This window comes from Antechinus flavipes, chromosome 3 (assembly GCF_016432865.1).
Source record: "Antechinus flavipes isolate AdamAnt ecotype Samford, QLD, Australia chromosome 3, AdamAnt_v2, whole genome shotgun sequence".
Taxonomy (NCBI): Eukaryota; Metazoa; Chordata; class Mammalia; order Dasyuromorphia; family Dasyuridae; genus Antechinus; species Antechinus flavipes.
Window position 1 is genome coordinate 619,505,167 of NC_067400.1, and position 20,312 is coordinate 619,525,478.

Here is a 20,312-nt window from a genome sequence, read left to right on the forward strand (position 1 = left end):
CTTGTCTGGGCGTGTCAGTCACCTCCAGGGAAAGTGCGCTTACGCCCCTGAGGGCTTCACCTCGCTCCTTCCCGTGCTCCCTCCTCCCTTCCCCCACACACTCCCCAGATAGACCATCGCCGTACAGAAAACCTTATTTTATGGGAGCATTTCTAGGAACATATTCGCTGCCCCTCCCTCCCTCCCCGACCCGCAATGCAAACCGGACCCCTCTGGAACAAGGGGAGCGAAGGCCCGGCCCCGTGACCGCTTCTCTCCGCGTGCCAGGCCCGTGACCGCGTCTCTCCGCGTGCTCGGCCCCGTGACCGCGTCTCTCGCGTGCCCGGCTCCGTGACCGCTTCTCCACGCGTGCTCGGCCCCGTGACCGCGTCCCTCGGTGTGTCAGCTCGGGAGAGAGCGAAGGCCCGGCCCTGTGACCGCTTCTCCACGCGTGCCAGGCCCGTGACCGCGTCCCTCAGCGCGTCAGCTCGGGAGAGAGCGAAGGCCCGGCCCCGTGACCGCGTCTCTCGCGTGCCCGGCCCCGTGACCTCGTCTCTCGCGTGCCCGGCCCCGTGACCTCGTCTCTCGCGTGCCCGGCCCCGTGACCTCGTCTCTCGCGTGCCCGGCCCGTGACCGCGTCCCTCAGCGCGTCAGCTCGGGCGCCCTCCGCCCTTGGAGAGTCGCGGAACGACTTTGGGTCTCCCCCGGGACTTAAAGCTCTCGGGAAGGAGCCCGGGGCGCTGGCCGCGGGAAGTTAGGGCAGCAGGCCGGGAGGCCCCGCCCGCGGGCACCGGCTCTCCTGGAGCTCCAGGGCCTCGGGGTCCGAGTTGCCGCTGCCCTTGTAGTCCTCCTCCAGGGCCTGCTTCAGGGCGCTGGTCACGGAGCACGGCAGGTGCCGGCGAAAGTTCTGCCCCACCCACGAGTAGAGGACCGGGTTGAGGCAGCTGTTGGCGCTGGCCAGGACGAAGGCGGGCGTGGCCAGGTCTCGCAGCCACGGGTGCTCGCGGTTGGCCAGGTTGCCTTCTAGCTCCCAGATGGTCACCAGGTGCAGGGGGAGCCAGCAGCAGAAGAAGGCCGTGACCACGGCCACGAGCACCTGGAAGGGCCGGTTGGACCTCAGGGACTGCTTCCCGGCCCTGAGCCTGGCCACGCTGAGGCCCGAGCAGCCGCAGATGAGGAGGAGAGGCCCCGCGAAGCCCACCACAAAATTGAGAGCCACGTGAGCCTTGTACCTCCGCACTGCCCCCTCAGAAGGTCCGCTCCCCACGCCCTCCGCCCACAGGTTGTAGTTGTTGTAACAGTACATGAACCCGGTCCAGGGGTCCGTGAAGATCTGCCGGTAGAGCAGGTAGGGGCTGGAGAAAGCCGCGGCCAGGCCCCAGGCCCCGGTGGCCATCAGCGCTAGCCGGCCCGGCGTGCGGTGCTTCCGGGCCCATAAAGGCTGCAGGATGCAGACGCAGCGGTCTAAGGAGACCAGGGTCAGCAGGAAGACGCTGGTGAACATGTTAAGCATGGTGAAGACGTGGTAGAGCTTGCAGAGCCAGCGGCCGAAGGGCCAGTGGCCCGAGGCCAGAGAAGCTATGTTAATGGGGAGCAAGGCGCTGAAGGTGAAGTCGGCCACAGCCAGGTGGAGGAACCAGACTTTGGTGACGTTCTGGGGCATGCGAAAGCCGGTCACCCAGATGACCAGCCCATTGCCCACCACCCCCAGAACGGAGATCGCCGCAAGAATGACCAAGAACAGGATGTGGAGGGCCAACCTCACCCCCATTGAAGGGTCTGAAGGAAGCTCCGATGAATTGGATGTGGCCTCCATGTTATTTTTGGTTCACCTGTCTATCAGCCAGCCTGCGTTATTGCTGCTAGAAGCGATGCACGTTTCTATAACAAAACCCAAAGATAGAGAGAGATTTAAAGATTGTAAGAAAAATCTAGAAACACACATGGCAAAATCATGTGGAAGTGGACCCAAAAGAAAAAGTGAGAAAACAAGTCTTACCAAGTGGTGTCATCTTGCCCGTTGAAGATTTCCACCCCCTCCCCTCTCCCGGAGACTAAGCCCAAATCAATCATTTTTCTTTGTGATTGTCCTTCCAGTATTTGAAGACAGATCTCGGGAGTCCCTCTAACATTTCTCCCCACATCGAGTCTACACCTGAAGGCTAAAAACAAACCTTTGACACTTTTGTGTTCTCATTTAAAGGGAGTCTGCATGTGCGCATTAATTGACTGCATGTGTATGGTCAGTAATTACATACATTTATATTGTATTTTATAGAAAAATTAAATAGTAAAATGAGGGGTTTTTTTTTTCCCTTTCTGGGTCCAAATCAACTTGAGTTTGCAATTTGTTTCTGGATTTCTTTCGCTTTGGGGAGGTTTTCTGTTCACATGTAAGCCATTGACCTTAGAGCAGTCTCTTTCCTAGAGATGGAATGGAGCCCTGGAAAGAGCCTGGGAGATGGCTGACACAAATGGAAGCCCTAACTTTTCTGCTGATTGTCTGGATGGCTTTGGGTAAGGGATTTCTCATCTCTGATCTTGAGTTTCTCCATCTGAGGGTTGGAGTGGGTAATCACAGAATTGGAATCTGGGAGTATGACCCTGGCGGAGCAGAGGTGTACCTTCCAGTTCTGTGACCAAAGCCTGTGGATTCAGATCTCTTTTTTTGGAGACCCCAGCTGCCATGTTCTCCCTGCCTCTCCCTTCGCATTTGTGCTCCATGGCTGGCACCAGGAGCATCCTGCCTCCCTCTCCCCAGAATTCCCAGAGCCCCTGCTCACCCTGAAGTGATGATTCTATTCAGATTGCTGAGGTCTCCTGAAGACTTTTCCTGCTGCTGCCAAAAAGATATGTGAACACAGGCAGGGCAGGCTCAGATCTGATAAAGGGACAGAAAGAGGAACTCGGACCCCATGTCTTGTCCTTGCCATGTCATGCCATTTCCTGTGAAGATGCTTATTTTCCTGCAAATAACAGAATTCTTAGGTCAAGTTTGGCTACTGGAGAGAGCCTTGAACTGAGAAGAGACTCACTATCTCCACTCTTAATTGACTTGTCTGTTGGGACAAGTTGCTTCCTTATTCAAAATCAGTTCATCAGTAAAATGGAAAAAAAAAAAAATCCCTATCATGTCTACTACCGCAGAGGGTTGTCACAAGTGTTAGCTAAGATAACATACACAATAAAGAGTTATCAGGGTGGCATAGTGGATAGAATACCTGAAAGCAGGAAAGAAAACCTGAATTCAGACCCAAGCCTCAGACAATGTACTGCGTGACCCTGAGTAAGTCACTTAATTTGGTTGCCTCAGTTTCATCATCTGTAAAATGAGCTGGAGAAGGCAATGGTAAACCACTCTTAGCTTTGCCAAGAAAACCCCAGAAGAGTTGGACAGGACAGAAATGACTAAACAACGATAGCAACAACATCATAAAATTTGAATGATCAAGAGCTAAATAAATGTTAAATCACCAAGTATTAAGGGCTTACTGTGCTACACTGCGGGGATATAAAGAAAACAAATAAACAACAAAAAAAAGTCCTCACACTCAATGTGTCCACTCTAATGTGGGAGACAACATGAAAACAGCCATAAACAGACAAGATATCAACGGAATAAACTGGAGACTCTTGGAGGGAAGCATTAAGATAAAGAGGGATGGGAAAGACTTCTTGGAGCCAGTTGAACTTCAGGTGAAATTTGAGGGGAGCAGGAATGCCAGGATGTGAAGATAGAAAAACTAATAATAATTTAAAAAACAAAATAAATAAATATGGCAGAAAGTATTCTAGTACTTACAAAAAATCAGGATCATATCTGGTTTAGAAGACAGCGATAGAAAGGAACTTGGCATATGATATTCTAATGCAAAGGATATGTGCTTATAGCCTTGAGTGATTTATCCCACAAAGTTGCAGAGGGTAAAATAGATCTTTAATGAAAAAAAGTGGAGTTGCAAGCATTTCTCATAACAAAGCCATAGCTCTATAGAAACTTACATCCAAACATGGGGAGGTGATACATATGTCCTTTCTGAATCTGATCATTATAAGGGTCATAGAGGGAATCTAATTAGAAAACCTGGGAGTGATTCTATTATGTCTTTGTGAGCTTAAGAGAAGAATGGAAAGAGAAGGGGAGGGGAATATATCAGGGAGAGAAGGGAAAGGAAAATTGGGGAAATTATCTCATAATTATGGTACACAAAGAGACATCTATACAAACAAGGAGGAGGAGATGGGGGGAGCAGCTAATTTCATCCTCATTCTCATCCAAACTAGTCTAAAAAGGGAGAAATATAATTGGAAACAGAAATAGTATTTTATTCAACAGAGAAGTAGGGAAAGGCAAGAAGGGAAGAGGAATAAGAGGGTAAATTTTTAAAAAGATAACTCCTAAGCACAACAAACTATAAGGATATACAGAAATATCCTACAGTTTTTGTTTTTTTGTTTTTTTGAGGTGGCAAAGAATTGGAATCTGGGAATATGACCATGGCTGAGCAAGTTGTGGCATATAAATGTGATGGAATATTATCCAGCTATAAGAAATGGTGATGGGGTTGGTTTCAGACAAAACTGGGAAGTCTTAGATGAATTAATGCAGAGCCCAGCTAAGTGGTACTGTCATGCATGAGCACTGGGCCTGAAGTCGGAAAGGAAGATGAGTTCAGATACAGCCTCAGACATACTTAGCTGTGTGATTCTGGGCAAATCACTTCACCCTATGTGCCTCAGTTTCCTCCTCTGTAAAATAAGCTGGAGAAGGAAGTGCCAAGAAAATCCCAAATGGGATCACAAAGAAAGAGTTGGATGTGACTGAAATGACTCAAAAACCTCAAGGTGAGACTTCTAAGTAGAGATGTGCAAGGGATATTTGGTGATGCTGAACTGGACCTCAGAAAAGAAATGAATTAGAGACATGTAGATTTCTGCCAAGAAAACCACAAATGGAGTCAGAATGGGACATAACTGAAAACTACCTAAAAACATAAAAATGATACCAGTTGACTTCACTGAGATTTTTGTTCCAGATTTAAAAATCTTATTTCCATTGAATGGAATTAAAATATTCAGGCTGTATCCTTGAAAATGGAAAAGTACCTGGAAAGACCAACATTTTCTTGAGCAGTGTAAGTTTGTACCTCAGCCAGTAGTTCTTTCCTGGGATTTTGTACATTTAAAAAATAATTTCCGGGGCAGCTAGATGGTGCAGTGGGCAGGTGAATGTCTCAAGGACATTGTCTGGACTTGTAGTCATTTACAGATAGAAGCTATCAGTATAAATTTTGAAATATTGAAGTAAAAAGATCATTCTCCTCTCTCCCATCTCCATGACCTTTTTTGTGCAGTCATTTCAGGCTTGTTTTTCAGTTACGACCCCATTTGGAATTTTCTCGGCAAAGATACTGGAGTAATTTGCCATTTCCTTCTCCAGCTCATTTTACCAATAAGGAAACTGAGGCACACAGGGTAAAGTGATTTGCTCAGGGTCACATAGCTAGTATCTGAGGACATTTTTGAACTTTCTCTTCTTGACTCCAGACATTGAATTATATCCACTGTGTCACCTAGCTGCCCTATATAGGAAGAATCATACAACATGCTAACTGTCCTTTGGACTCATTTTTCTGATTCTCTTTTTATTTCTTCTTGAGGCAATTGGGGTTAGTTGACTTGCCCAGGGTCACACAGCCAGGAAGTTTTAAATGTCTGAGAACACATTTGAACTCAGGTCCTCCTGATTTCAGAGCTGATGCTCTATCCTCTGCCCTGCCCAGCTACCCAGCTGCCCCTCTACTCTTTTCTTCATCTGGGACTTTTGGAAGGTTGATGACCACTTCAGTATGAAGAACAAGCACAACCAGGAATGCTGAATGAAACATCTTAGGACTGACCAGCCCTTGAACCAACTCAATAAGCATTTATTTATTATTCATTTATTAAGTGCTGGGGATCCACAGTACTGTGATTTCAAATCAGCTTAATCCCTAGAGATCCTAGGAATCCTATGGTTGATCAACCACAGTTCTGCTAGAGGTAGCTGGAATAAGCCCTTGAGATTGAACTGATTGTTAAATATTCAGCATAAACATTTACAGCTCAGAACAAATTACAGATAGTTACAGATAGATCAGGGCTTAATTTATTATTTTGCTGATTATCTAGATTTTAAAAAGTGATGGAGAAAAATTAAAATTTAAAATACGTTCTGTACACAATCTCGCCTTCTGTCCCCCTGCCCTGTTGTCAAATATTTATCAGCGTACGCCTGAGACAGAGAGATTTTCCTTTTGTTTCCTCTGCTTCCCCTAATTTAGTGATCTTGAGCTGGGGGAGGAGTGAAAGCCTCCTCCTTTCTCTTTATGAGTTGGATGAGAATGTATTTGGGAAACCCGCCCAGCCAAAATTGGAGAAGTGGCCAGTGTGTATGACCAGAAGGTGACTAAAAGAGTTTCTATTGACTATTTCATTTTAACTTCATGTTTTAAAAAATTTGAGCCTATTCTAGTACCGTAAAACACTCAGTCATATTGCCTATGGGGCAACATAGTGTAATGCATCAATTTTCAATCTATTTGTCTCAGTACACTCTTAAGAATTATTGGGGATACCCTGTAAGAGCTTTTATTTATATGAATGATGTCTATAGATATTTACAGTATTAGGAATTTAAGCTGATACAGTATAAAATATTTAATCCATTAAAATAATACTCATTTGTTTGGTTATTTTTAGTTATGTCCAATTCTTTGTGATACCTGTTTCCCCTTTTTGCAACGATCCTGGAGTACTTTGCCATTTCCTTCTCCAGTTAATTTTACAGATGAGGAAACTGAGGCAAACAGAGTTAAGTGACTTGCTGAGGGTCACACATCTAAGCTAGTACATCTAAGGCCAAATTTTAACTCAGGTTTTCCTTAGTCTAGACCCGACACTCTATTCATATAAACCATTACTTGTTGACAAGACTAATACTTTTTTTTGGCATCAAATTCTTTTTTAAAATTATTTTTGAAAAAGACAGTAAGAAGAAAAGAAAAACAGAAAAGGAATGCAAAATAAAATAAAGCAAAACAAAAGAGATTTTGTATGACTAACACATTTTAATGAAAACAACTATTTCCCCAAAATAACTGTTATCAGAAACATTAGTGAGAAGAGTGACAGTGTTTTGTAGATTTTTGCATATCTCTTTAATATCTAGCTAAATAATAGATAGCTGAATTCTCATATTTTCTTCTGCATTCAAACTGCTACAATATGTTGTTTTGGTTGGAATAAAGAAAAGATGGTTTCACACAGATATGTAGTGGGAAAAGAGGGAAATATTGAATAGACAAATAATGTCAACTAGATGGAGTGCCAGACATGGAGGCTCATCTTTTTGAGTTTGAATTAGTCTCAGGCATTTCCTAGCTTCATTGACTTTGGACAACTCACTTAGCCTTTGCCTCAATTTCCTTATCTGTAAAATGAGCTGGAGAAGGAAATGGTCAAACCATTCCAGGATCTCTACCTAGAAAACCCCAAATGGGGCTCACGAAGCGCTGATAACAGCTCTCCACCAACAAATTCTTATGAAAATAATTGACCTCATGAACTTCCTAAAAAATCTTTGAGCCCCCAAGGATTCGTGGACCACATTTTGAGAACCACATATGTAATGGATAGAAAATCAATCTTGGAGCTAAGAAGAGCTGGTTTCAAGCCCTGCCCTAGACAGATACTGATGGTGTGACTCTGACTTAGGCACTTAAGGTCTTTAGGAAAGTCTCTAAGAAAATGTTTCAGAGAACATCTCATCTAGGGATTCCCTATAGCAGTAAAATCACAGATCTAGTAAACTCCTCTATTATAAAAGATGGTTGGGCTGTAAATTGGTGTAACCATTCTGGAAAGCAATTAGAATTATGTTTTTAAAAAGTGAATAAAGTAGATTTATCCTTTGAGTCAGAGATCCCACTCACAGGCGTATAGCTCAACAAGATCGATGTTCAAAGCAAACGTCTTATGGACAAGACACCAGCATGTTTATAGTAGCCAAGAGCAGGAACCAAAATAGATGCTCATAAATTGAGGAAGGACTAAACAAATTGTGGCACTCGAATATAATAGAATATTACTGTCCAGTAAAAAAGGATATGACTATGAAGATTACAGACACACATAGCATTACTTACATGAACGTATGCAGAGGAAAGCAAGTAGAGTCAAGAAAACAATATACACAATTACTGCAACAATATCAATGGGAAGAACAGCCACAAAACCAAAAACTGAATGCCATGAGAATGTGTAATCTTATACTTGGTTGACAGTTTTTGCTAAACTGCCCCTTCCATGTCTCTTTAATTTAATTCTTTAATTCCTCTCTTAGAGGAGGGACAGAAGAGATAAGTATTTTGAAAAATGAAAGTAATGTGAAAGCAAAAGAATTTTCTTTTTTTTAAAATTTTTTATTTAATAATTACTTTATATTGACACTCTTTTCTGTTCCGATTTTTTTCCCCTCCCTCCCTCCACCCCCTCCCCTAGATGGCAAGCAGTCCTTTATATGTTGGATATGTTGCAGTATATCCTAGATACAATATATGTTTGCAGAACCGAACAGTTCTCTTGTTGCATAGGGAGAATTGGATTCAGAAGGTATAAATAACCCGGGAAGAAAAACAAAAATGCAGATAGTTCACATTCGTTTCCCAGTGTTCTTTCTTTGGGTGTAGCTGCTTTTGTCCGTCATTTATCAATTGAAACTCAGGTCTCTTTGTCAAAGAAATCCACTTCCATCAAAATATGTCCTCATACAATATCGTTGTCGAAGTGTATAATGATCTCCTGGTTCTGCTCATTTCACTTAGCATCAGTTCATGTAAGTCTCACCAGTCCTCTCTGTATTCATCCTGCTGGTCATTTCTTACAGAACAATAATATTCCATAACATTCATATACCACAATTTACCCGGCCATTCTCCAATGGATGGGCATCCATTCATTTTCCAGTTTCTGGCCACTACAAACAGGGCTGCTACAAACATTTTGGCACATACAGGTCCCTTTCCCTTCTTTAGTATTTCTTTGGGATATAAGCCCAATAGAAACACTGCTGGATCAAAGGGTATGCACAATTTGATAATTTTTTGGGCATAATTCCAGATTGCTCTCCAGAATGGTTGGATTTGTTCACAACTCCACCAACAATGCATTAGTGTCCCAGTTTTCCCGCATCCCCTCCAACATTCATCATTATTTTTTCCTGTCATCTTAGCCAATCTGACAGGTGTGTAGTGGTATCTCAGAGTTGTCTTAATTTGCATTTCTCTGATCAATAATGATTTGGAACACTCTTTCATATGAGTGGTAATAGTTTCAATTTCATCCTCTGAAAATTGTCTGTTCATATCCTTTGACCATTTATCAATTGGAGAATGGCTTGATTTCTTATAAATTTGAGTCAGTTCTCTATATATTTTGGAAATGAGGCCTTTATCAGAACCTTTAATTGTGAAAATGTTTTCCCAGTTTGTTGCTTCCCTTCTAATCTTGTTTGAAAGCAAAAGAATTTTCAAAAATACAATTGAATTTTTAAAAAAGAAAAGCTAAGTTATTGTAATATACCAAGTGCCTGAATTATAAGTCCTGAGGAAAAAGACATGAAAGATTAAAATATCCATAAGGAATGGGGTTGTAAGTCAAACTACAAATGACATTTTAAATTTGAATATTTTTAGCTCTAGTTTGAATCTGTAGAATTTGAATTCTAATATTTAGGTCTGGGACTGGAGTAGGCCTGGAGAACCAGAGGAAAAAGCCACGAGACACCATTTTGAAGTTGGGGAGCTGGTCCTCCACCAGCTGGTTTCATTCTGACAGCTAGAAAGTTATTTCTAGACAAAACTGGAAAGTTATTCATATGGCAGACAGAGCAAGACAATCAATTTGAATTGAGAGCCACCTGGTGGTTAATTCAGATTTTGTTCAACATTGAACAATTTCAAACTCTGTATAGTTATTGGGAAGTGACAGCTGTGAAAAAAGCACCTTTTAAAATAATACTAAAAACTAGGTTTTAATTTAAGATTTTCAAAGCTCTATAACTATATACATATCTCAGTTAGCCTTCACAACAACTGGGGCCTTTGTTACATTCACTTTACAAAGGAGGAAATTGAGGGTAGATGGTGGTTAAAAAACTTTGCCCACTGCGGCTAGTAAGTGTCTGAGATCAGATTTTAACTCAGGAAGAGGAAAAGTCTTCTTGTGTCCAGGTCTGGCCTTTTGTGTACCGTGAAGCCAATCGGTCAACAAACATTTTTTTTCCCTGAGGCAATTGGGGTTAAGTGACTTGCCCAGGGTCACACAAATAGGAAGTATTAACTCACGTCCTCCTGACTTCAGGGCTGGTGCTCTACCCACTGCACCATCTAGCTGCCCCTAGTGAACATACATTCTTGAGAGCTTAGTCTGTGTGGTTCACAACATAGCATTTTCACTCTTTTTGTTATTATTTATTTGCATTTTATTTTCCTTCTCATTTTTTCCAGTTTGATTTGATTTCTCTTTATGGCATGATAATTGCATAAATCTGTATGCATATATTGGATTTAACATATATTTCAACCATGTTTAACATATATTAGATTACTCACCATCTAGGAGAGGTGGTGGGGAAAAGGGGAAAATTGGAAAACACGGTTTTGAAAGGATTAATGTTGAAGAATTATCCATGCATATGTTCTGAAAATTAAAAAAAAAAAGCTTTAATTTAAAAAAGAGCTTACTCTGTGTCAGGCACAATGCTACATGGTTCCAGACATGTGATCCAGCTCCTAAATAGGCACAGAACTGGGAGCGGGCTGTCCTATTTGAACATCAGGATGCCAGAATTGTTGGGCCACAACATCCATAGAGAAACAAAGCTTAAGATCATGGGAAAGATGCCAAAAGCTTGTGGAGCTCTAATCTGATTTAGAATTTGAAGAGACTCAGAGGTCAAGTCTAACCCTCCCATTTTACAAAGAGATCCACAGGTGACTGACTTGCCTAGGATCACACACCTAGTAGGTGTTTCAGGTAGGTTTTGAACCCAGGGATCCCTGATTCCAAATGCAGCGTTATTCACTAGACCAGGAATAAATGTAAAGTTCTATCCATGGGGTAAAACAAAACAAAACAAAAAAAAACAAAAAAAAACACTTTTCTTTCCAATTTTTTATGGGTAAAAATCGAGATATAGTCTTTCCCGTGACAACACAAAACTCCATCAAGCTAGTTTTATTTCTTTATTTGCTTCTAGTTTTCTTCCCTCACTCTTTCCTTTTTCCCTCCCCTCCCCACTAAGAGATGTCAGTACTTGGGATATTCTTTAAGGCTTATAATTAGGTGCTGGTTGGACAGGGATGGAATCTAAATGCACATCTGATTCTGTAAGGGAAATCTTTTCTTGCTATTTTATTTTCTGTGATTCAGGATCTATTCTGATTGTCTGAGATTGGCTTGTTCAATAAGCTCCAAAATTTGTTGGACTTTTGGTCCAAACTCCAGGGTGGGATGTACCATAAGACTTTGGGAAGTTTTTTAGACTTCAGTGTGGAAGCTGGACAGCTCCTTCGGGGAAGTACTGGTGGAGCTGAGGAGGTAATGGAGGGAGTGAATGAAATGAATAAAAAAAACAATTATTGAGAGTTTCCTGTGCCCCAGGCACTAAAAAGAGACAGTTCCTGAATTCAAAAAGCTTGACTAGCTCCCTGTTGCTTGATAATCAGCCTGATTCCAAGGTTGGGGGAAAGAGTCAAAAAGAGAAAATAATTCTCTTTCTTGGTCTCTGTCTCTCTATGTCTGTTTGTCTCTCTGTCTCTGTCTCTTTCTCTCTCTGTCTCTGTCTATCTCTCTGTCTGTCTCTGTCTCTGTCTCTCTCTGTCTCTCTCTCTCTCTCACACACACACACACATCTCAAATCTTGCAATTGTGATTAAGTCATGATGTGGAAGTCATTATGTCCTTCTTCCTCCTTTTTAGCTCCCTTGTATGTGTTTTTTTCTCCTATTAGACTGTAAGCTTCTTGAGGGCAGGGGCTATTATCTTGTATTAATAATCCTAGTGCTTAGCACAGTGCCTGGCACATAGTAAATGCTTATTAAATGCTTCTTGTTTTGTGTCTAGGAGTTTAAATTCTAATAGGCAGAGATAGCACATAAAATGAAGCAGAAAAGGGGAGATTGTAGGGAGAGTAGGTGGGAGCAAGATAGAGAGACAGGAATAGAAAGCCAGGAGGAGGGAAGTCAGTCAATGGCTGGTTCTGATATTTCTTCAAATAAGAGCTGCAGGCAGCACCTCAGCAAATGGGAGGAGCTGTCCAGCTTTGGGGCAGGCAGGGGGTTCTCCATTGGGAGAAGGCAGTTGAGAAAGAAGTGGAAAAAGCCATAAAATTTGTCCAGTTTTCATTTGCTCTCCATACTTGGGATGAACATTAGTCTATTTCTTTTTATAGCTATTTTTATGTTTCAGTCTATGATCTTGTTACAATTTATTATGGGATGAGGTAGGGATATAAATACATTTATTTCGACTTGCTGTTACGATGTTTCTCAGTGACATGAATCTATCCTACCATGGCAGGCAGAGTGAATTGGTTTTTCAGGGAAAAGAATTGGTTTCCATTTTTCTCTGCTCCCTTTCCTCTACTTTTATCTTTCTCTGAATCCCCTTCCCCCACCAGCCATCTCCACAGTTACTGGAAAAATTGGATGAATGGGAGACATGCCCTCTGGAGCAGAAGGTAGTCCAAAGAAAGGGCACACCAAACTGAATATTTAGAAATGCAATGACTAGTTATGAAGTGAACTCCAAAAGGATAGAAGTTCTGGAGATCCCATTGGGACCTGGAGCAGTAGAGCTAGCAGTGCCCTCGAGTGGCTAACAGCATCTGAGAGAGAAACCAATGGCAAATTAGACACTGTGGAAAAGCAGCTTCAGGGAGTGAAATCTCTCATAAAGAAAAGGTCTTGGCTCTGGGATCCAAAAGGGCACTGAAACTTGGAGCCCAGGAGAACAAGACATCTAAGGAAAACTTTATGAGTTCTCAACAAAGGGAGAAAAAAGACTTTCAGTCATTAGAACTGTGAGTTTACCTTTTGGTTCTTACACATCCTTTAAGTTTGAACTCTTTCTCCCTAGGACATGGGAAGAGGAAGTACACCCATGGTTTCAGAGGATTAAAAATGATCAGATTTTTAAAATTAAATAAAAAAACCATTTTTATTGATGTTGATTATATTTTCCACTAGTCTCTTTTCCTGTGCCTCTTTCAAGTCATTTAATTTAACAAATAACATTTTTCCACTTTTGTTTTTTAATAATAGCTTTTTATTTTCAAAATATATGCAATGATATTTTTCAGCATCCACCCTTGCAAAACCTTGGGTTCCAAATTTTTCTCTCTCCCTCCCCTCTATCCCCTATTTATCACCAATATAGGTTGAATATGTGCAATTCTTCTAAATATATTTCCTCATTTAACAAACAAAAATTTTAAAAATCAAAAAAAAGAAAGAGAAAAAATTAGTATAGCTGATGAATAGATTAAAAAGTCTCAAAATATATGCAATGAAGTGCACTTTGGACCTCCCATCTCTACAAAGGGATAGGGTATCAGTATCTTCTCATAGCTCTTCTTTGGAATCATTTATGTTCCTTATAATTTGGTTATATTTACTTTTGAGTGTGTGTGTGTGCATGTGTGTGTATGTGTGTGTCTTTCTACTTACATGGTTCTAGTCATTTAATATATGATTTTCTTCTTTCTGCTTACTTTACCCTATGTCTGTTTATGCGGATCTTTCCATGTTCCTCCTTATCTATAATATTTTTATTTTTCATAGCAAAGTAATATTCCATTACATTCATGTAGGACAATTTGTTTAGTCCTTCTCTGATTTATGGGCATCTATTTTGCTTCCAGTTATTTGTATCATAAAAAGAGTTCCTAATAGTGGAATTTCTGGGTTAAAAGGTATGGAAATTTTATATTCACCTTATTTACATAATACAAGTCCTCCCAAATGGTTGTATTGATTGACAGTTCTATTAACAATGCATTAATATACTTATCTTCTCATAATCTTTCCAACATTGACCATTCTCATCTTTTGTAAGCTTTGTTAATTTGGGGGGCTTGGGAGAATTAAAACACATAGGAACTGTCCATTTTATATACCTTCTCAGTAAATATTTTTTCTAAAATGGAGTTCAATTGATTAACTGAAAAGGGGAAGCTCACCAATGGGGGCTCATGAATACCAGACATACAACCAATCCCTCAGGGTTACCTCCTAGAACCATGAGAAGAGAAACAGCTCTGGGAACCTGACCTGCAAATTCAATGTGAACCCAGAGGGTATCCTACATAGGAAGGCAACATATTGTGAATATTCTCTACTTGTAAGGCTTTTAAGAAATAATATGTGATTCTCTTTAAGTGTTATTTCTACCAGTAATTTGAGTGAAATGGAAGTCAAGTAAGATCAGAGGTAGGAGGCAGGGCTTCTGCTGTAGATATAGAACCTCTCCATTGATAGGAAATGTAAAGGAATTGATAAATTCAAGGATTATTTCCTTTGTGGCAGATGGTTTTTGATGTGGGTTATTATGGTTTATGATTACTCCTTTCTTGGGCTTAATCACACTAGACAAGGATTTAGCAGTAGCTGAATTTTCCTCTTACATGAAGGAGAAACATGTTCTCCCCCTGAATACTCTGCTTTTTAGTTCTTTTGTGACATTTATCTCCTGGTTCTCTTTCTACTTATCTGACCTCTGCTTCTTCATCCAGATCATCGTGGTTATCTCTCAAGGCTCTCTCCTGGGACCTTTTCATTTTGCACCCTATTTTTGTTTTTTATTTTTATATTTTCTTTAATTAAAACTTTTTATTTTTCAAAACATATGCGCGGACAATTCTTCAGCATTAGCTCCTGCAAAACCTTGTTTTCCAATTCCCCCACCCCTTCTCCCATGCTCTCCCCTACATGGCAAGTAGTCCAATATATGTTAAATCCAATATATTGCATTCTCTTTTTGAACTCATCAACTCCCATGTGTACAATTATCATCTTTTTGCAGAAGTTCCCATAGAAGACAAAAGTGACTAGACCTGGATGTGAACTATTGGTTGTTATTCAACTTTACATCCTATAGGTCACATTTCTGAAGGCGGAAGTCCCTGCCCAATTCACTCAGGGATCCCATAGCCAGAAAATCATTCATAACAAAGTTATGAAAGTTAGAAACAGTGCCCAGAGAATCACGGAGTCTCAGCCCCCCAAGGCCACAGTTTATAGAGATGCAGAGGGAAGAAAGATGTTCTCACAGGGATGGAATAGGGACCGAAGCACAGATCTCTTTGTTTTTGGCCACAGGCTCTTTCTCTCCCCCTCTTCCTCCATTCCTCCCTGAGATCTACAGGAAGGCTGCAAAAGCTGGGGCCTGAGAGAGAAAGGCAAATATTGCTCAAAGCCATCAGCAGTGTTTGCTGAACTAAGTGAGGGGATGGAGCAATTTCTGCTGACCCCAAAGGAACCAGCGGAAGGAACCTTGTGAAAGAGGAGGTGGAAGATTCCAAGAACAGGTTTGAAAACCGGAGCTATTTGAAGAGGGAGTGAATGAGGGTGATGGAATCTAGGGTCGGGATGATGTCACCTCAACCCCTCACAGTGGGGAGGGGCCCCTTCTTTTAGCTCTGAATGAAAGATTTATCTAGACCCGTACCTTGTCCAGGGAGACTTTTATAAGGAGTTTATGGTATAGTTTGTCAAGCAAGCAGGGGCTGTGAGTCCTTAGAACCCGGAGGACAGGAGACCAGAGCCTATGAGCCCACTGGCATAGAGCGTAGAAGGGTATCATCACAAGGGTACCTGGGAAGCTGACCGCCAATAATGGGGATAGAAGGGCTTAAAACATGAAATATGAAAACCAGGAAGGGTTTGTAAAATCGGAACAAAGACTGTAGACGGCAGAAAGAGAAAGACTATCAGACACCAAGGCAGTCCCCAGAATCCCCCGAGATTGGAGTCTCCTCACAGTCTATGTCTCAGTGACAGCCACGGGGGGCGCCGAGACGGAGCTGTTACCGGTGGTCCCCGTGGCGGCGGACTCCTCGCTCAGAGCCCTCTCCAGGGCGTTGGGCAGGGAGCGGAAGAGCTTCTCCCTGAAGTCCCGACCTATGAAGACGTAGAGCAGGGGGTTGAGGCAGCTGTTGACGAACACCAGCGAGGCGGAGAACGGGCTCAGGTAGGGCAGAACCTCGACGAGCTGAGGGTGGGAGTAGACGGAAGCCTCGATCATGCCCAGCACGTGGTGAGGGAGCCAGCAGAGGAAGAAGGCGGCCACCACTGCCGTGAGGATGCGGAAGGGCCGGCTGGAACGCGCCCTGCGCATCCCGCTCCACAGCTTGGCCGTGAGGAGCCCATAGCAGACGCTGATGATGATGAGGGGGATGAGGAAGCCCAGGGAGAAGCGGGTCAGCACCAGGGACCAGTGGCGGCCCTCAGCCCAGGGGTCCACGTACTCCTCGTCATCCCCCGCCTCGTCCCGGTTTTCAAATTCAAAGTAGCAGAAGGTGATCCCGTCCTCCGTGTCCGTGGTCCTGAAGATGAACGTGGGCACCGAGAAGGCGAGGGCGAGTATCCAGACCCCGGCGGCGGCCAGGGCGGCCAGACGGGGCGTGCGGTGGTTCCGGGCCCAAATGGGCCAGAGCACGGAGACGCAGCGGTCGAGGGCCACGAGGGTCAGCAGGAAGACGCTGGCGAACATGTTCAGGACGGACAGGAAGCTGAGGAGCTTGCAGAGGAACCAGCCGAAGGGCCAGTGCGGCTGCAGGACGGTACTGCTGATGACGAAGGGCAGGAAGGAAGTGAAGGCGAAGTCCGCGACCGCCAGGTTGAGGAACAGGACCGTGGTGACCGTACGGCTCATTCGGAAGCCCGCCACCCAGATCACTAGCCCGTTGCCAGCGATGCCCAGGACGAAGGAGAAGCAGAAGACGATGAGGGAGATGATCCAGAAGGCCTGGTGGATGGGGGAGAGTTGGGGGGAATAGGGGGCGTCCGAGGGGAGCACGGAGGAGTTCTCCATCTCTCTCACACCTGCAACACACCAGAACCGTGAGATCGTAGGCCCCTGAGGGCAGGACCTGGCTTTGCTTTTCCTCCCCCTCCCCCGCAAGAGTTGTACTAGCTCTTTCCTCAATGCCTGGAGCACCAAGCATTTCCTTCAAGGCTTCCAGCCACTCACTAGGGTCCGAGTGCTTGACTCGGGTCACCGTCGGAGAGTCTCCCCTGTTAACCGGGGCTGACCCTGCCCAGATCCTCCTCCCCGAGGTGCTGGGGCCCTAGGGTCACTACCTCTTCCCCACCACGCCCCAGGCTCTTCCTTCTGAAGTCTCCAATACCTCGGAGATCTGGGGGTTGCAGTTCAGGGCACAGTTGTTCCCAGTTGAGTTTGCTGACCAGATGGTGGCCAAGATATCTTGCTCTGTGATCTAGATTGACTCATCCCAAGATGGCTGAACTGAACTGAAAAGGTCTTTTAGAGACCGCCTGGTCCAAAGCCCTCTTGCTATCGATGAGAGAACGGAAGCCCAAACCACTGAAATCCTACCCTTCAACTCCACAGCTCTTAAGTAGCTTAAGCAAGTCAGATTTCTGGCCCAAGCCAGTCTTCCAGCTCCAAGCTGAGCGCCCACACCGTCGGGGACTGCTTGAGACAGCTATTGGAGGTGTATAAAGTGAGATAGCACCAGGTAGGCTCCATCGTCCCTGTTTCCCAGCCTGGAACTCCTTCCGTTGCCTTATCTCTCCGGCTGCCTTGGTACACACTCTCAGCCTGGCTGCTTTTCCTGTTGCATTTCCCCTCATCCCCCCGACCAAGAACAGTGTCCAAGGACTCCTTGGCATCCTGAGTTCTCTGGCCCTGCCTTGTGGTATGGCCTTGGACAAATCAGTTTTCCTCTACCTGGGTTTCATATTGCTCATGGATAAAATACAGGGGTCGATGCAGATTCTCTCTAAGGTCCTTCCCCGTGCTGACATTCTGTGTCTCACCTCCTAAAGCCCCTTCTCTCCAGGACTAAGATGAGGGTGGGTGACCCAACGGTGTCCAGAGCTTTGAACTGAGTGGGTGCTTCAAGGGAGAAACAAACAAAAATGGCCCGTTAAGATCGGAAGCTCCCAGATAGCAGTCTGGAGGAATGACTCCCTCTTGGCCATGGTGGTCTATCTGCCTCCCCAACGTCCCACAGGGATATTGAGTCAGTTCCCAATCCCTCCTTACTGATTTCGAATTCTCTCTCCCTCCTTGGGTATGGTTTAGGTTACTTGGTCTGGACCCCAAATTCCAAGTGATAGTTTTGCTTCCTTTTTCCCTCCATTTCCCAAGGACCTTCCTAGTTCTGACACTTGGATGTTGGGTGTTTTAATGGGTCTCTTACCTCTGATCTTCCATGTTCCCTGGGTTTTCCAAACTCTGCCATTCCATCTTCTGGAACCCTTAAAACACTGACATTCCACCCTTTCTCTGCTCAAAGTTTATTCTCACCTCTGACCTTCTATGTACCAAATGCCCCTTAGCCCCTGATTTTCCATCCTCTAAGTTGTAGAGACTTTTCCAAGCCTGACATTCTGTCAGGTTCTAAGATCCTTCCCAGTCCTTGTTCTAAGGTCTCTGCAATTTGGCTTCTGAGCACGGCATTCAACGGCAAATGATCTCCCCAAAGTTGCCAAATCAAATGACTTTTCCTCCTTAATCTTTATCCTGCAGTCTGCAACGTTAATCACTTCCTCCATTTTCAGGTCCCCCCTGAGACTTGTATCCCTCGAGATGGGGTTGCTTCCCAGCCCTGAAATTGTTTCAAGGCTTTTCTGAGTGTTGACATGGGATATTTAGTGTTCTGAGTGTTCTACGGTTCCTGCCAGTTCCAACATTCTGTGTTCTAAGGACCATCCCAGATCTGGCAAGTCTATGTACTAAGGACCCTTTTAGCTGTGAATTCCTCTTTACTAGATGTTCTAAAACCTCTCCTTTCTGTACCATTCTCCCTCTGGGACTCAGCCACTCTTCTGGAGCTTTGGAGTCTCAGATGTCCTTCTCTCCCAACTCTTAGGCTCTTAGAAATGAGTGTTTCTTGATTTTCCTGCCCCCTCCAGGTCCCAGATGCAGAGGCTCCCAGGCCAGACTTACCATTTCTATTGATGTCTTCTCTCCTTTGGGGTAAACTGAAGTTGAAGATGAGGAAAGAGGATTAAGAACATTTATGACTTGCCCAGAATTGAGTAATTTGTGGTCAGAGAGAGAGAACATATGTCCCTTTGCTCACAAACATCTGCTAGCTAGGAGGCAAAAGAAAACCCCAAGAAAACCGCAATCTTCCTGGAGGACTCTGGGCTTGAGTCCCCATCTCCTAATCCCTCATGGACCCCAGTCCTAGTCCTGGTACCTAGAAACCATGCTCAAAGACTCAGGTGTCCTTCTCTGCTTCTGCAATCTCTGGCAGAGATCCTGGGTGATTATGGGGAAATCACTTTTCATCAGGGAAAGATTTTTCTTATTTGCAAAATAAATCTCCATCAAATATTTTTGAGAAATCTTTGTGTGTGTGTGTGTGTGTGTGTGTGTGTGTGTGTGTGTGTGTGTGTGTGTGTGTGAAGTAGCTTAAAGATCCAATAGAAGACATTATATTTGATCCTGGAGGTAATAGGAAGCCATTGGAAATTGAGTGGGGAAATGAGATAGTAAGATTGGATATGAAGGTGAATGAGAGTGAAGAATCAAGGATGATGTCTCAGTTGTGGACCTGGAAACCTGTAAAGATGAAGGTGTTCTCCATAGTAAGAGGGAAAACTTTGGGGGGAACGATAAAGAATTGAATTTGGGACGTGTTGAATTTGTACCTGGCACACAACAGGTACTTAATACACATTTACCAATGGGGCTGATTAACTCTTACTGTGTTTGAGGCTCTAAGCTAAGAATTGGGGACACAAAGAAAGGCAAAACAAGTTTTTGACCTCAAGAAGCTCACAATCTGGGAGAGTCAGGTAGCATCCATTCCCTTCACCGTAACCATGAGATTGGGGAGATGAGCAAATGAGTAAAAATCCTACAATCGATGGGAAGTGTGAGCTGACGAGCCAGCTCTCAGGGAGGACCTAAAAATGGAGTGGTTAAGGGCAGCATCCAAGGCTGTAGAATCCTACATAAATCTACATAAAGATTGAGAAAAGGCTATTTGCTTTGGCAATTAGGAAATCGGAAGCAAATTTGGAGAGGGCATTTTC

The 20,312-nt window shown here is 43.8% G+C and overlaps 2 protein-coding genes across 2 annotated transcripts; both read right to left on the reverse strand.

Moving 5' to 3' along the window:
• Positions 1-122: 122 nt before the first annotated feature.
• Positions 123-2,264, reverse strand: LOC127558199 (formyl peptide receptor-related sequence 4-like). The gene is made up of 2 exons (XM_051991424.1): positions 614-2,264; positions 123-527 (listed from the first exon to the last, which is right to left on the reverse strand). Exon 1 carries the CDS (start codon positions 1,793-1,795, stop codon positions 734-736), a length of 1,062 nt encoding a protein of 353 aa, XP_051847384.1. The 5' UTR covers positions 1,796-2,264; the 3' UTR covers positions 123-527; positions 614-733.
• A 10,998-nt stretch (positions 2,265-13,262) lies between these two features.
• LOC127558200 (N-formyl peptide receptor 2-like) lies at positions 13,263-17,118 on the reverse strand. Its single transcript, XM_051991425.1, has one exon. It carries the CDS (start codon positions 17,110-17,112, stop codon positions 16,063-16,065), a length of 1,050 nt encoding a protein of 349 aa, XP_051847385.1. The 5' UTR covers positions 17,113-17,118; the 3' UTR covers positions 13,263-16,062.
• Positions 17,119-20,312: the final 3,194 nt, after the last annotated feature.

Bases quoted from the DNA above. Each gene is read 5' to 3' on its own strand.
- LOC127558199 (XM_051991424.1), bottom strand. From the start codon at position 1,795: ATGGAGGCCACATCCAATTCATCGGAGCTTCCTTCAGACCCTTCAATG.
- LOC127558200 (XM_051991425.1), bottom strand. From the start codon at position 17,112: ATGGAGAACTCCTCCGTGCTCCCCTCGGACGCCCCCTATTCCCCCCAA.